The sequence below is a fragment of the Malus domestica genome, chromosome 17 (genome assembly GCF_042453785.1).
Source record: "Malus domestica chromosome 17, GDT2T_hap1".
Lineage (NCBI taxonomy): Eukaryota > Viridiplantae > Streptophyta > Magnoliopsida > Rosales > Rosaceae > Malus > Malus domestica.
The window spans coordinates 17,993,369-18,011,257 of NC_091677.1; the positions used below are offsets into that span (position 1 = coordinate 17,993,369).

Sequence of the window (17,889 nt, forward strand, 5' to 3'; positions counted from 1 at the left end):
CTTTTTTAGAGCCTAAAGATTCCTCGAGGCTCTAAAATGGGCTATATCCACCACTTTTCTAGCTCCATATAATGCTTCTTATTGGAGATGTTCTTATTAGTTAAGTTTCTTAATTTCATGTTTAAAATTGACCTAACTCATTAAAGTAATATTTGTAATCCAATTTTGTTAATTTTCTATTATAGTTTTGACGTGGTACACTGTTTGGGCCGACATGGGCTAACCCGAGTTGAAAATTCACAATCCTCGCCTTAGTAAAGATATCTTAGGCTAGTAGGCTTTTAGCTCAATAAAGGGTTAATTCGACCAAATCCTAATGGAAGTAGGATTATGTGAGGATTAAGTTCAGATGTGGCTCACTCAAGTCCTGGAAAATTGAAATTGCTAAGGATCAGAGCAAGCCTTGATTAAATATGAATTATTCTAATAATCATAATTCATTCTGGATCAAATAAGAATGAATTAATCACATAATGGGATCAAGTTCAGAATCTTAATAGGCTAAGAAGGAAATTAAAGAGATAAACAGAGAATATTCAGGTAAATGTCGAGCAAACAAAGTCCAATTAAGACTTTGCCTCTGCAAGCTTATTTATCATGGAAACCGTTCGTCCTTATAAATAGAAGAAGTCCTGCAGCATTAAAAGCCCCTTCAACTTAACAAATAACTCAAACACTCTACGAGAAAACCTCGCTCTACACGAAACCGTTCTCACACTGAGAAAAACACTATCCTAACCCTTCTATCAACACATCTTTAGCTTAGATAGTAAGCATCACTATGTTGACAACCGATGACATCTTCAGCTTGGATACTTAAGCATCAATGAAGCCATAGAGCCAGACGATTCAGCAACACATTTAGTTTAGATAAGTAAACAACACTGCTTCTGGTCAGTTGGTTATCTACCTAAGTTTCGACATGCCAAGAGTTTCTGATTATTTCACCTAAAGAGGTCAACGTATTAACTTATCGCCAAACTGATGTGCTACCTTTTTATTTTGTGTTCGGCACATTAAAAACTGAACTAGTCCTTAAACTTCGTAGTGATCTAACAACCTTGTCTTCAGATTTTTGAACCTAGAGACCAAGACGTGTTCCATCCTCGATTGTAATCGCTCACGTGCAGAAGTTGGCAGTGCATTCAACACCACCACCACAACATTTATTCCTCTTGCATTCATAAGAAAAACATAGTTAGCTCATAGTTACTCGGTCGGCGCGCCATGTAGGCATTGCAATTTTTAAGGTCAACATTTTGGCAATCCCAGAGGGACCATTGCTAAGATAACTACGAGGTTCATGGCCATTGAAACTCGCTCTGTAAAGAAGAAAACAACAATGGCAAAATCATGTACAAATCAGGAGCAATTATGGGACCATGATTTTTAGGGTCGGAGTAAGACTGATCCAAATACAGAAGTTACCTAAGAAGTCCTGTCAGCTTTGAGCAGAGCTGTATCAGACGAAGTAACGGTACCACCATCACTCTACTCCCGGGCACTAGGCAGAGTCCTGGCAACTCCGCTGAATAACCATGCTTGTTCCGCAAGACACATGCTTTAATCCGAATATGGACACAATCAGAACATATAAGTCTTGGAGTTCTTACAATCTAGGAATTGGTATGGACCGCAAGTAATCATAATTCCTAAGAGGATGCACTAGTAGAAAAAATAATTTGTGCGACGAAAGAGATTTTGTCACCTAAAAGGCATTTGTGCGACGAAAAAAAAAATTCGTTATGCAAAAATGGCAAGAAAGGGAAAAAAATATATATTTATGCAACGAAAGTGTTCGTCACGTAAGAATCCTTTGCGTGACAAATAATTTTGGTTCTTGTGCAAGAAAACGTAGGAAATTTTTTTTTTGCTGCCAAATTTTTGCGCGATGAAAATTTCCACATATTCGTCGTGCAATGTTTCACTGAAACGGTCAGATGCCCTTTAAACGCTCCCATTTATTACGCATTTATAACGCGTTTTGTGCGACGAACAAGGCAATTTGCGCGACAAAGTTGTTTGTCGCGCAAAGTGTTCCGAGTGCTATATAAACACAATTTAAGAACCCTAATTTTCAAAGTTTTTGTTTCAAAGGCAATGCCCGATTCGGGGAGAAGGCTATTGCAAAAGGAAATGTGTATTGTAAATAGAGAGGTACTGGCGTAAGCAAGCGCCCTACTTTGAAGACGAAAGTAGGGCTAATGCGTACGCCGAACTTAGGTTTGATATTGGGGGTTTGGTGCGGAGGCAATGTTCTGCCGAGTTTGAGTCTTGGAAAAAGGTGCTTGAGGAGTTGAAGAAGTCATGGTTGGGGAGTTATCAGTAAGTTTGTATTAAATAAGGTATAATTATTTTTGTTAAAAAGTAGTATTTTTTAAATTACTAATTTATTGTTATTGGCATTAATATAGGTTCATTGGGATGTTGATGAAACCGATGAGAAGCAGCTGAAGTATCTGGATGACCTTTTCTAGAAGCATTTCCAATAGTGGATATCCCAAGTGTGACATGTTGTTAAACAATTTCTGTGAAATTTTCAATGTTGACTTATGCTAAGACAAAAATCTATTGCCACCATGCTACTCCTTATTCACACACTTTTGATGAAGAGAATTCATATCATAAGGGATATAATGGTGAACAAAGTTAGAGATCTCTATCCTAAAATCAAGAAGAAGTTGGAGGAAGCCAAAATTCAAAGTGGCAGGTGCATTGCACAATGGTCAAGGGGCGCTAAATTTCAAGTTGATGCTGGAGGGGGGAGCAATATGTGGTTGACTTGGTTGAGATGACATGTTCTTGCAGAAATTTTGGCCAGACAGGAATCCCATGCAACCATGCAATAGCGACCATAAATTTCAAGAGAGAAAAACCGAAGGACTATGTAGATGCTTATTATTCGAAGGCATGATACTTGGAGGTGTATTCTCATTTAGTAATGCCGATGAATGGGATGTCTTTGTGGGAGGAAACTGATAACCAACCAATATTGCCTCCTACATATACAAGGCAACCTGGAAAGCCGAAGAGGAGGAGAAACAAAGAAGCTGCTGAGAGGGACAATGAGGGTGAACAAACTCCCACAAACCCAACCAATAATCTTCAAGGTCATCCTCAACCACTTAAGCTAGGAAGGAAAGGGCAAGGCACTTTGAAATGTACTATATGTAAAAAGGAAGGTCATAATGCAAGAACCCATCATGGACATCTTCCTCCAAGGGACAAACAAGTAACATTTTCTACTTTATGTGGTTTTTTAAATCCTTTAACATCATATCAGACTCTTAATTCTTTAAATTGCTTTGTAGGCATCCACATTTGCTCAAGGACAATCACCATCAACATATTCAGCTCAAACTGCACCTAAAAATAGGACAAGGAAAACAAAGTGATATGAGCATATTTATGCGACTTTGTTATCTTATTTCTTTGCATTTGCTTAGTTAATTTCCATTTATTATCGTAATTTAAGTTATTTTTGTATTATTGCAGGTCCAATTGGTAAAGATGACGATAAATGGCTAATGGAGCAATTTAGAGCAGTTTTGGACTTGGATTGGATGGCATGCGTGTGGAGCAGTGGGGCTAGACGTTTTTGGTGTTTAACATGTGCTAAATATGTGCTAAAATCTGGAGGAATTAAATTTGGAAGCTTGGAAGACAAGGAAAGATATAATCTTATCTAACCTTATCCAATCTTATCTTATCTTATCCAGACTTATCTTATCTTATCCAGTTTACCTTATCTTATCTTATCCAATTTACCTTATCTTATCTTACCTTATCCAAACATTATCCCATTTTATACAACATTATCTCATATTATCTCCAGCTACAAAAGGAGTCATTATTCTATTCTAAATACTTCCCATTTGATTCTAGGAGTCTTAATCCATTCAAACACCCTAATCCTTTTTCTCCTTGGTTTCTATCGAACCCTACCCTATATATATGTATTTCTGCCGCAACAATTGAGAGAGAAGACTTGTGCCGCATGCCTTATTCAAAGCTTGTGCCGCAACCTGCAAGGATCAGAGAAGAATGAGTGTTCCGCACATTGCATTCAACCATTGGAGATTTTCAGAGTTCTTTCTATCCTTGTTTAGTTTCAATGTTTATTTTATATTGCTTTTCAATTATGATGAACATGTGTAACTAAATTTCTTTTTAGCTAGAGGTGAATTCGAAGCCATGATCATATGTTTTATATAAATTGATTACATCCAGTTATTGTTTTAAAACATGAATGCGATTTACTTATCTGTTCTATAGAGAACTTATTCTTGTATGTTAAGGATGCAAACTTAGTTTGCATGCAGGGATTTGATGCTAGGATATAAGGGAATTTCACCTAATCGTTATGAACTTATATTTATAAGTAGTAAAAGTCACTAGTCATGATTGAGTTAAGTAAATTCTTGGCATGAGTATCATGCTTTTCATAGTTACGAATGCTTTGTCAATGTTTATGATTTTCACAGGACTTAATGACCTTTAATATGTGTCTCTATCATGCTTTTCATAGTTAGGGAACTTGAGAAGGATAATTTGGTTGCGTCGCTGAGTCCAATTCAATGAACTTAGGAAAATTTGAGAGTTAATTAGGGTTGTTCACGATTAATTTGGGGCACTGTCATTCATGGTTTATAGAAAGAATAACTAGAAATCGATTTGTATGCATATGTTTCATGCGTAAAGAAGAATCCTCTAGCTAGCTTTTCACCCATATTCTCTTTACAACTCAATTTGATTGCTGCTATTTATTTTTGTTTCTTAAAATTCGTCAAAAACCCCCTCAATTCTTATTTTGTTTTAGTCTAGCTTAGTTTTCCGTTTTTAAGTTTAATTGTTGTTGATTAGCATCCCTCCTAATCTCTGGCCTAGAACGATCCCTACTTACTCATACTACAATCGTACAAATTATAGGGTTTAATTTGTGTGTTAGTTTATACCACATCAAATTTTGGCGCCGTTGCCAGGGATTAGCAAAATTGTTATTCTTCCCTATATTTCTGTTTTTGTTTTTCTTGTGTTTCTAATTTAGTTTAGTTTCTTCTCTCTTTGTTTTAGGTATTAGTTTATGACTAGAAGTTCTCAACCAGCTCGTGGGCATATATTGGAGTTTGACAATGATTTTGAACGAACTTTGAGAAGGAAGAGGAAGCTGCCAGAACCCAATCCACCTAGTTATAGTTCTGAATCCAAATATGAAGAAGAGGAATAGGAACAGGAATAGGACATGGCTGTAGACAATCGAACAATTAAGGAACTTTCAGCCTCGGGATTGGACAATGTTGTCCCTCTTTGCATTCAATACCCTAGAGCAGCTCAAGGTAAGACCGATGAGTTTGAATTGAAGTCTAGTTTGCTGCATCACATTCCCAAATACCATGGGCTGTCCATGGAAGATCCGAACAAGCATTTTAAGGAATTTGAAGTGGTGTGCTCAAGCATGACACCAATCAATGTAGATAGGAACATTCTGAAGATGAAAGCCTTTCCATTCTCTCATTTGGAAAAGGCTAAAGATTGGCTCTTTGAATTAGCACCTGGAACCGTCACTTCTTGGGAAAGCATGAAGAAAACATTCTTAAAGAAATGCTTCCCAACGTTAAGAGTCATTCTTTTGAGGAAGATAATTAATGGAATTCAACAAGGCTAAAGAGAATCCTTTCCAGCGTATTACGAGCGTTTCAAGACTTAAGTTGCATCCTGTCCACAACATCAAATGAAGGAAAAGCTCTTAATTCAATATTTCTATGAAGGACTACTTCCAATTGAGGGACAAATGCTTGATACCTCAGTAAGAGGTGCTTTGGTTGACAAAACATCAGTCTATGTAAAGATCTTAATAGCAAATCGAGCCTTGAATGTACAACAATACAAAGGAGTTGGACAAAGAAAACCCCCATGGCACAATCAAGTTAATGAGGTAAGTGCTATTTCAGAACTTCAATCCCAAATGGCGAATCTCTCTATTGTTTTATAACATGTTGTTGAAGGATCCAAGGTGCAAGTAACAAATGCTTGTGGCGTGTGCTCTATGCAAGGACACCCAATTGATCAATGTCCTTAATTGATAGAGAATGGGGGGATGAGAAAGTGCCAATGTCATAGGTTATCAAGGCCAAAATCAACCAAGAACTGACCCATTCTCCAACACCTACAATCCGGAAACCTACATTCCGGGCTGGAGAGATCATCCAAATATGAAGTGGAGGGAACCTCACACTTAACAACAAAGAAGATATAGATAGCCACCTCCTGGGCTCTATCAAAGGCCATTTGCACCACTACAGCCTCACCCACCATCTGCCCAACCAAATTCAGGTTCGTTAATGGATAATGATAAAATTCAAGTACTAACTTCTTTGATGCAGGGCTTACTGATAGGAGCATATTTATGCAACTGAGTTAGCTTGTTCTCATGCATTTATGTTGTTATTTCTTAGTTAATTATGTATTTTAAGTTATTTTTGTGTGTTTGTAGGTCCTTAGGCCTTATGAAGCAATAAGATGCATTTTGGTGCATTTTGGAGCAGTTTTGGGTTTGGAATGAATAACACATGCATGGAGCAAGGTGGATAGACGAAATTGAAGACTAAAGAGGCTAAGAATGTGTTAAAGAGAAAGAAGAATTAATGTAAAAAGGACAAAGAGCTCAGCCACAAAGGGGTGTCACTCCACCATTCACTTTTCCATCATTGCCGTGCACCACCATTGCACTCCCTTTGGATTCCTATATCGTGCATCATCATCCATGTTCCCTCCATTGACTCATTTGTTGCATCATTCCACCTTTATTTCCTTTCTCTACCATGTGCACAATCACTCATGTTCCTTAGCTGCAACACCACTCAATTTTACCCCCATGCTGTGCATCATCACTTCACTTTCACCTTTGAATCATTTCAAACACCACGCATTGCACTCAATTGCTACACCATTCCTTGTTCCCTCAATCATTTCAAATTTCATGCATCATTACATTGAATCATTGCACTCAATTGCTACACCATTCCTTGTTCCCTCTATCATTTCAGATTTCATGCATCATTACATTGAATCATTGCACTCAATTGCTACACCATTCCCTGTTCCCTCCATCATTTCAGATTCATGCATCATTATATTGAATCATTGCACTCAATTGCTACACCATTCCTTGTTCCCTCTATCATTTCAGATTTTATGCATCATTACATTGAATCATTGCACTCAATTGCTACACCATTCCTTGTTCCCACTATCATTTCATATTTCATGCATCATTGCACTCAATTGCTACACCACTCCATGTTCCCCTCCATTGCCATGCACTTCCTCTATAAAAGAAAGTGTGTGTAACATAAATTTAGTTTGTACTTAGTTAGATGATTTGCTCCCATTTCAACACAACCTTCATCCAAACACATCCATTCATCTTCATATCCATTCCTCCATACAAACAAACCTTCAAACACTCACCAACACCTTGTGCCGTAGCAAAGGAGGGGAAGGAAAGTGCTTGGACGTGCTTGCTGTCCAACTTGGATCATTGGAGCATTTAGGTGTTTTCTTTCTTTTGTTTCTAATGTTTAAATTCATTTCCTTTCGTTTTGTTGTAAATATGAGTGGCTAAACCCCTCTTGGCTAGGGGTGATTTCAAAGCCATGATTATGTGTGCAATATAATTTGATAAATTCCAGTTATGAACTCTTGAATCGTGAATGCAATTGGCTTAACTATTTGCTTGATAACTTATTTGTATTTGTTAATTAAGGGTCGACATTTAATTGGCATGCATAAATCCGTTGCTAGAATATAAGGAAGTTTCACATAATCGTTACAAACTTATATTCACATGTAGTGAAGGTCGCTTATAAACGATCGCGTTAAGTTCAATTCCTAGCATGAGTGACATGATGTCATAGTTGCAAGTGCTTTGTCAATGCTTATGATTTTCATTAAACGTAATGATCTTTGATTGTATTTCTATTATGATGTCATGTAGGGAACTTTAGAAGAATGTTTTGGGTTGTCGAATGATGTCATCCAATCCAATAAAACAAGGAAAATCTGAGAGTTAACTAGTGATGTCATGGTTAATTTGGAGCATTGTCGTTCATAATTCAATGAAGTAGTAACTGGAAATCGAGTTGTTTGCATACATATCATGTGTGGAGAAAAAAGCCTCTAGCTATCCCATCCATCATCTTATTTCTCAAATTTGTTTTACAATCTGTCTAGTTTTTCATACTTGTTTGTTTGTTTCAACTTCGTCCAAAACTCAATCCCCCTTTACTTTAGTGTGTCTAATTAGTTAGAATCTGTTTTAATTTGTGTTTTTAAATGTTTTGATTCAAGTAAAAGTCAATTTTCATCCAAAGTCATTCTTAGTGTCTAATTTAAGTTTATTTAGTTGTTTTAAGCTGTTTTGAGTATTTTAAGTTTGCTTTGAGTCTTGTGAGTCTTGTTAAGTGTTTTTAAGTTTAGTTTTATGTTTTTGAGTCAGTTTAGAGGTTATTAGCAGGCCCTCCTAATCCCCGGTCTAGAACGATCCCTACTTATACTTATACTACAGTTGTCAAAAGAGGGTTAAATTTGTGTGTTAAGTTAATTTTCGCATCAACTACCAAATAGCAATTACAGCAGGAGGATCGAGAATATGGCGCCCAAGCAGACGAGATAGGATGGAAACCTGAAGAGGATGCTGAAAACATCATTCTTGATCCCCAGCAGCCGGAAAAGACGGCCAATATTGGCTCACGACTAAGCCCAGCCGAAAAGGAGGAACTCACTATTTTCCTTAGTTGTAAAACATTTGGATTTAGTTAAAAAGCTTGCTTGGTCTCTAAATGAACTTTGGATTTAGGCATCACAATTAGTAGTTGAATCACCTAGAATCACCTAGAAACACCAAGCAGAGAAAGACCAAGCAAACCCATAACTGAATCATCCAAAGGCACCAAGCACAAAAATACCAAGCAATCCAGCCACGTTTTTTGCACAAATAATTGTTTTTTGTAAAGGAATTGTAAAGTTAGAACAGGTTTTATGCATCTAGTACGTATTTTGTGAATTGAATGGATGATGTAGCAGGTTTTTATGAATTCGGTAGGTTTTGTAATGTTGGTTGGAGTTGCTAGATGAATTTTGTTAGTTTTTTGAATAACTTTATGAATTTCTAGATAATTAAGCAAGTTTTATGCTTAATTTGGTCTATTTCATGTTTTTCTTGGAAATGATGAGTAGTCTGTGCTTGAATACACTTATTTTGTTGTGGTTATATCATTATTTTTTGGGTGAGATTTTTCTAATTTGAGGTCAAGGATGATAATCAGTGCTTAAAATGGTAGATCATCTGTCTAAATTTTGGGCGGGAAAATTTGAAATTCAAATTACAAAAAAAAAATCAAATATATTTTCTAACGTGGATGTCATTTGGCGGGAAAACATTAGGTGTGGCCATGTGGAATCCATCTGGGCGAGGAATTGGGCCTTGGATCAAGCTAGGTCAGCATTTAACTAGGAAATTCATGGACAAGCTAACGGAGGTATAACATTGGACCAAATTCTAAAGATACGGTATGACATTGTCAATTTTAAAATATGAGATATGATATTGTCGTGACCCCAATAGTTGAGGTAATTTTTTGTAATTTACTCTATAATTTATTTGTGTAGAAAGAAATTGAACGGGTGCATAAATCAAATATGGCAACAAAAAACAATGCATGAATCAAATGATTATCTGCATTTGATAATTTGATAATTTCATGTTCTTAATATTGCTTTGTATATAGTTTGTTCACATATATTGAGTTTCAGGTAGTTTTTATTATTTTAAATGAGAGGAGGACTCGAAGTTGGGACGAGAACTCTTCCAATATCGAAAAGAGTTTGGGTGTTTCAAATGAACCATGAGAAAAATGGATATTCAAACAAACCTACAAAGTTGAGATCTCAAACTAGCATCTTGCCTAGTCGGTTCAGGTTGAGGTCTCATTCTTTTGGATTTGACTTGAATGGAGTGCATGATGATATAGATTTGATTTTTAATTGTGACTAGTCCCGTTGTAATGATATAACTTTGTTGTGACACAATAGTTCTTATCATTTATTTATTTTTCAAAAGTCACTCGGAATTTTACTAAATTTTTTACCAGCTTTTAATGAAAGTTCTTTTATAAAAGCTGCTTTAAGAGCGGTTTGTCTAAAATTACTGGAAGATCTTTTGATGACAGTGCTTTTTCAATCAATCATTCGTAAAAATGCAAGTGAATTATGAAAAAACATTTGAAGTTCTCCTACAAGAAGCACATAACTAATGTTTCTTGCATAAAACACTTAAAATGCTTTTGGAATCCAAAAATGTTTTCAGTCATTTTTAAAATACTCCAAACAAGAATATTTTCAAATTCAACATGCTAGGGAGACTTCGAGCCCAACAGTATCAAAACACCTCTCGCTCTCTAAACTTGCAACACCTCTCTCTCTCTCTCTCTCTCTCTCTCTCCCCCTCCCTCTCCCTCCTCCATCTTGCGAAAACAGAAAACGATCCGTGCTATACCCAGTATTCAAAAGTTTCAACATGAAGCGGAGGTAAAAAAAAAAAACCACAACGGAACTTTTTCTTATAAAGGGAATTTACTACGATGCCCACGAGTATCTTATGTGTATTCACTGTTAGATTTTTGTATAAAAGAAATACAAAAATTAAGATTTAACAGTTAAAAATTTCTAAATATTCTATAGTTCCAAGCATCATAGAGTTTTTGTTATTAAAGTTTATATTGTATAGTTCCCTGTATACATACATACATATATATATATACACACATACATATATATATATATATGGAGAGAGAGAGAGAGAGAGAGAGAGAGAGAGAGAGAGAGAGAGAGTTGGAATTGAGTATGTATTAGATAATCTTGTAGGGTGGGAAAAAGTCACTCTTGTAATAGATTTTAAAACAAATGTGGAAAATTGATGAATGACCAACACCATATAAGCTGTAGAGGCTAGACTGGTGGTTTAGAATCAGTAGATGCATCAAATTATTAGACTTGAAAGGAATTTGTCCAACAATGCATTATTGGATATTTCAGTTTCGGAAGTGATTTCCGCTTTTTTGTTTCTCCTCTTCTTATTTGTAGTGGTTGGATTGACTATATCAGAGAAAAATTACTGTACATAAACAATTGTACAAGTGCAGGAGAAAACATGAGTGAGAATCACCATATGTTGAGATCTTCTTTTGAATTTTTTTTTTTAAAAAAAAAAAAAATGAGATAACTGATAGCAAAACACTGTTATTTACTCCTTCGAGAGAGGCTATAAGGAATTTCACCTTATCCTTAGCCAAGATCAAACAGCCTCACCAGCTCAAAGTATCGAACCAGAACCTCCCTCATTTTTTGTTTATTAAGGAGTCGTAGTCCGTGCCTTTATCTCTAGGTCACTTGTTGTGGTTGATTTTCTTTCGATTGTTTGGATAACCAACTATTTACTTGGTCCATTGCTTTTTAAAGATTGACTCCAAGAATTACTAGATATTGTACATTATAACAGCTCCAACCTCTTTTTCTACAACCAAGGGGACTCTAACCAACCCCATGTTAGTGGAATCAAAACAACACCAACACAAAGAATTACAAACGCCCACCAACTAAAAAACTGTAAAACTGCAATACCCTTCCCCTCAGTCCCCCCCCCCCCCCGCGCCCCCAACCCCAAAACCCTAAAAAATTACAGATTTCAAAACTGTAAAAATCATGGACACGGTCACGACGGTGACATCCCTCCTTGCGTACTTACAGGGGTATGATGCTTCTTTTGTAGCTTCCCTCTCAAATGTCTGATCTTGGCATCCACTCTCGCCGTGAACCCTATCTTGGTTTCTTGTCTTGCTTTCGACGCCTCCCTCTTCCACATGCGCTGATCCTCAACATCCTTCTTGTAGTACTTGATTTCTTGGATGATATGATGATCCATTGGATTGAAACTTCTTTGGAATGCTAAGTGGACAATGTATGGGAGATTACATGCGATTGTTACTAAGAGAGTGGCTGACCAAAATAATGGGGCAGGACCAAGAGCTTCGACTAGAATTTGGTAAGCATTCTTGGAGCGAGTTGGAGGCAGCATTCCGTAAAGCAAGAGAAATAGGTACCACATTGCAATACTTCCCCACACAAGGAGATGCTGAATCCACGTAAAGTGGCTCGTTATGAGAGCAATCTGGCAGTTAACAGCCCAAACGATGCAACTGAACATAGTGGTACCCATAGCAGCCATATCAGCTGTCTGGCCATTGGCACGGAAGGCTTGGTCGTAGAAGATGATGATGTTGAGAAAGAAGACTATGAGAGAGCAATAGACACCATTGCCCATCCACCCCAGTATCCTGTACCAGTCAAAGAACAAATTTCTAGGTCCTTGTTGGTACAATGCAGGGAACTGCAAAACACACGATGTTTTCAAATGTCACTGCAAGGCTATCACAAAACATAGATAATTAAAAGGGCATTGCTAGAAGGACTAACCTGTAAGCAGACCTCAGACGAAACATCTTGTTCAAAAACTCCAAGCGAAATTACAGGCAATGAGGTTAGAATGACATTGAATGATAACATGTACCAGTCGTCATATATTGATTGCCCAGAAAAACCAGTGAATGCCTCGAAGTAGAAGAGGGTAAGACCAAATGCAATGTTTTTGTAGAAGAAATAGCAAACCTGAAAGCAATACATCCCCATTAATAGGTGGAAGACTAACAACAACTACATGCATTTACTGATATTACCATCTGAGCAATCCTCTTATAGCACCAATGCCCGTGTACTACCAAAAGTCTCTCCAAAAACCGAAACTGGGAAATAGCAAAGTCACTAGCCATCACAGCCTGCAGGCAATTACCATGTATTGTGAGATCCCATGCTTCTACATTTCACTAAGAAATTACCAATATTATGAGATTGATCATATGATACACAATCACATCACAATATCTATATGCAACACCAATATCAGTAGACTCAGTACCAACAAGGACAGAAATGTAGTACCAAAAAAAGACATTATAACAAAGAGTCAGTCAGAAAAGATACCAACCTGCATACCTTCGACCCCACTGATTCCAACACCAATGTCAGCTTCTTGAATCATTCCAACGTCATTTGCACCGTCACCAATGGCTAATGTGGTTTTTCCAGTGCCTTGTTTGACTAACCTTGTTACCTGGTGCAAGAAAAAACTAAACGAATGAAGAAACAGTGTGGCTATACCCACATTCATAAGGATATCACTCCATTGACAATTGAAACAAAAAAAAAAAAGAACTTTTCTGGAAATGGAGTAATAGCAAAAAAGGTATAAATCTTACCAATGCCTTCTGCTTGGGAGAGACACGGCAGCATATGACTGATGCACAGTCAACACCTAATCCTAAGAATAGATGTTTCATATCATCCTCCAAAGCGTAGCTTAAAGTTTTTCCATCGATGATTAATGCAAATGCTGCATGCGGATCTTTTTCCAACTTGATCATTTGTGAGGCATTGGTAATTTGGTTCAAAATGTTATCTTTCACAGCCTGCTCATTAGTGAAAAGACAGTCTAACATTATATAAATTAATCTCCTGAAAAGAAATTCACTCTTTTTCTCAATGAAATATATACCTCTTTGCTATCTTGTCCCAACGTGTCTAAATTTGCTGTTGATATACAGATCTGCTTCATGCCCTGTCGGAGCAAACTACATGCAAATCTGCACAGCAAAAACCCCAAAGAAAGAACTAAAATCATTACATTTATCTAGAGGAGCATCACAACAGTTACAAGGAACAATGATTGCTCCTAAGATTATGCAAAGAAGTGTTTTTGGCTTGATTAGTTAGAGACAAACCCTATGTTGATTGCAGTTTCCATCTTGTCTCCCGTCAAAACCCAGATCTTAAGACCAGCTTGTGCGAGATTGTCTATGCACTGGGGCACCTAAAGAAAAGAAAATGAAAAAAGAAACTAAGTTGCAGCAGATCAGTAAGTGAATATCAAAGTACGGCAAGAACCAATGCTTTATATACCCCTTTTTGCAATTTGTCCTCAACAGCTGTAGCACCAACAAGGATCAAGTCTCTTTCCATCTTATCTGCTACTCGCTCAAGCATTCCATCCCTATCAGCCCCAATAGATGTTTTTGCTTTCTGAAACTCACTGCTCCAAGCAGAGTACTCAGACTCCTCAAGCTTTCTATAAGCAAGTGCCAATGTACGCAACCCAGCTTCTCCATATTCATTCAAATGCTTAGTAGTAGCTTCCTCATACATTCTTCCATTCTTTGAAAGTCGATCAAAAATTATGCTGCATAAGCCAAGTAAGGGTATGATGAGAGAGAGGAGGAGAGATGAGATCAAAGTAAGAATCAAACAACTGCTTAAAGCATCTAACTGTTCACTTAATTAAATATATTTGGCCTGAACGAATCCCCAATTAAGCATTTAACACTAAACAACAAATGAAAGCTAACAGAAGACACTGCATAATACTCCACTTGGAAAGCATAGGAATGCTGACTGAAGACAGCAGCCGCACTACACTATGCTGTCAATTTCCCAAAAGAATTAAAGATAATTTGTAGCCTAACCTGTCAGCACCTTTGCACATAAGTAAAAGTTGTCCATCTTCATCTCGCACAATTACAGACATACGCTTCCTTTTGCTAGTGAATTCCAATAGATTTAAGATTTTGTACTCCCTGTAGTTTCCCAAGAAACAACAAAATGTCATGACAGAAGTAGAAACTTAATGCAATGCCATAGTAATATAAATCATTCATACACTCACCTTTCCACTGGTTTTCCGGAATGATGATACCTTTCGCGGACAATTACACCTGACTGATTTCTTTTACAAAACTCAAATCCTAACTCTCTTGCTGCAACAAGAAAAGCTGCTTCATCAGGTGACTCTGCTTCATATGTATAACTGCCAGTTTCTTCATTTAGCTCGGGAATTGCAGTGTGGCAAACTGCTAATATCCGTAAAAACAATGAAACCACATCAGGGCTGGACTCATTCAACCAATTTCCCACCATGAGGCGGCTGTCCTCAAAGCTAAACCCCTTTATGGCAGGTTTCAGATCATTTTCTTCATTGGACGTAACAACTGTCTCTAGCTCAATTTCTGATCCTATTCCTTTCTCCCATGAAAAACGTGTGTTACGTTTTCGCATGGGAAAATTGGCAAGCTCATCATCATGGTCTTCAAGGTCACTAGCCATCTGTTTTGCTGCTGCAAGTTCAACTTCACTGGAACGGACACCATATGCAGTACCAGCAATGGAACACTTCAGAAAGTCCATCTGGTTGCAGGTTAACGTGCCAGTTTTATCAGAAAGGATCGTGTCTACCTGGCCTAACTCTTCATTCAAATTTGATGTCCGTGCTTGAGCAGGATTCCCAGTCTCTTCATCATACATGAGTAAGTCTTGGTTAATGAAGCTTGCTTGCAAAACCTTCACAACCTCAATTGAAACATAGAGAGAGATGGGTATTAGATATCCATAAAGGATGAGAGCAGTGATCAAATGGATAAGGCCGGACAAGGCAGGCTTTTTTGGGCTATACATATCCGTTGTATTATCAGGTCGTAAGTACCACGCGTCTGGCATGCTGAATTTTGTCTTCACGGCAAAGCCTATTGAGCTGATCACTGAAATCCCTACAAGGAGGGTGAAAAGAATATAAATAATGTTATCCATTTTCCTTTCTATTCCGCTCCTTTTTGAAGGGGACTTCGTTGAATTCTGCATGACTTTGCTATCGTGACCCGTGAATATCACCACCCCATACACATAAGCTGTATTCCTGAGCTTCGAATCTCTCAAGAGTATCTGATTGGGTTCAATAGGATACACCTGCCGATCATACTCAAGATTACCTATGAAGGAGTAAAGATTTGGGTTTGGATCTTCACAATGAATTGTTGCCGTCAAATCCTTGAAAGCGCCATCATCCTCCATTGGCGAGGTTACTTCCAAACATCTCTTTAACTTCAAATTCGTTTCACCATCTAAGTTCATGGTCTCAACATAGCAAATCCCATCCTCATAACTTGACGACAAAAGAAGCAAATCTGCAGGAAAGAATTGATCCTTTTCCACTTTCACAACATCTCCAACACAAATCTTATGCCATGGATTAAAACCAAAATCACCATCCCCTTTATGAACAATTACTTTACGACGATTAACTTTCATATCCTGCAAGAACCTATTCCAATCTTCCATCGCTTCCTTTGCCATACTGAGACCAACAACAAATACCAGTGGAGCAATCATACTCACTGGAGAGAATGGTGAAACGGGTGTGAGGGAAAGAATGGCAGCCAAAAGGAAATACACATTGGCAACCCGTCTGAACTGCTCAAAAAGTGCTTTGGGCAAGAAGGTGATTGGGTTATACTTGGTGGTTGATATAAAATTTGAACGGTATTTATAAGGCTTCTTTTGATGGAGAAGAGGTTGGTTACAATATACAGTTCTTGAGAAGCCGGCGCCTTGGATTGGGTGAGGCGCCTCGGTCTCATTGGCTTTTGGCTTATGGCAGAATGTGTAAAGGTTACTCTGGCGAAGCTTCGCCCTTATTTTTCCTCCTGCCATTTCTATCAATCCCAGCCAACGCCAACTATAATTGGCACATATCCATTAAAAAAAAAGGACTCGAATCTCTGTCCTCGCTCTACGATTAACACGGCACCCTTGCCTCCAATTTCTCCTTAAAAATGCCTACCATACACAAACCGAGGCGAAAATTAACTGTCAGCAACTAAAAATTCACAATATCCAGAACAGAACATCCTCAACATATTTCATACACCATGATGCAATTAATCAAACATCACGCATTAATGATTCGGAAAAAACTAAATTCCTTTCTTATTAGAGCTCCAATTCAAAACCGCAATCAAATGCCGTGCATGCTAAGATTTCTAGATTTCCCAACCTTTCAGATTTGAGGAATTCACAGTAAAGATTAATCCTAAGCATTTTCTGTTCCTTTCTAAACGTGAAAATTTACATAAAAATTGGTAAAACAAAAAGATAAAAGAAACCACAACAAACCCAACGACACATTCAACTCAAAAAACCAAACAACTCAAGAAATTCAACAACAAAAATAATCCAAAAAAAATCAAAATCCAAGCTGAGAATCAGACAATGTCCAGCTCAAACGTTGAAACAATCATTAAAAAAAACCTTAAAAATCCTTCAAACAAGGCAGCGCATTCGGAAAAAAAAAAAAACAAAAGAGAAAAACAAATCGACCCAGGAGAAAAACAAATCTTTTTCCCAAAAAGCACACAAATTCAAACAAAACACGCACAAAAACAGAACGGGTACCTGCTATCAGAGGCCTTGGCTCATCTTCAAGGAAAATTACGAAGAACCCATTTTGCAGAAAAGGGAAAGAACCAACTTTGAGCTGCAGATCAAGGAGGAAGACAAAGTCTAGAGAGAGAGATGGGAGGGAACAGAAAGGGAAGAAAGAAAAGAAAGAACCAAGCTTCCCCTTTCTCTCTCTGCCTGTCGTGAAGTACAAACCAATGCCAGGAATTTCCGGGCCCTCCTTTCCCTATATTTATTTAATTATTATATATATTTATATATAATTTCCATTTTACACAACTTCTTGGAGGTTTCTTCTTTTTGGGAGTTTCCTTTTTTTATATAAAAATAATAAATTGTTTTGACTTATTATTTAGTATTACATAGTAGTGAAATTTTTGTTAAATTGTAAGTGAAATGTTTTAGATTGAATTTTTGTTAAATGCGAATAGGAGCCCTTCTCTGTTAGGTGTAAATAATATATTTTCTTTAAAATAATAATAATAATAAAATTGT

The 17,889-nt window shown here is 37.3% G+C and overlaps 1 protein-coding gene across 1 annotated transcript; it reads right to left on the minus strand.

Moving 5' to 3' along the window:
• Window positions 1–11,491: 11,491 nt before the first annotated feature.
• LOC103445653 (probable phospholipid-transporting ATPase 4) lies at window positions 11,492–17,611 on the minus strand. The gene is made up of 11 exons (XM_008384670.4): window positions 17,389–17,611; window positions 14,831–16,773; window positions 14,631–14,741; window positions 14,071–14,347; window positions 13,893–13,981; window positions 13,667–13,754; window positions 13,371–13,580; window positions 13,100–13,225; window positions 12,792–12,890; window positions 12,532–12,723; window positions 11,492–12,445 (listed from the first exon to the last, which is right to left on the minus strand). The coding sequence occupies exons 2-11, from the start codon at window positions 16,645–16,647 to the stop codon at window positions 11,771–11,773; spliced, it is 3,684 nt and encodes a 1,227-aa protein (XP_008382892.3). The 5' UTR covers window positions 16,648–16,773; window positions 17,389–17,611; the 3' UTR covers window positions 11,492–11,770.
• Between the last annotated feature and the right edge of the window lie 278 nt (window positions 17,612–17,889).

Excerpts from the sequence above, each read along its gene's own strand:
- LOC103445653 (XM_008384670.4), bottom strand. The coding sequence starts at position 16,647 with ATGGCAGGAGGAAAAATAAGGGCGAAGCTTCGCCAGAGTAACCTTTAC. Across the intron at positions 14,742-14,830 it reads TCCGGAAAACCAGTGGAAAG|GGAGTACAAAATCTTAAATC; the intron begins GTGAGTGTATGA and ends GGGAAACTACAG. Across the intron at positions 13,226-13,370 it reads CTCCCAAGCAGAAGGCATTG|GTAACAAGGTTAGTCAAACA; the intron begins GTAAGATTTATA and ends TTCTTGCACCAG.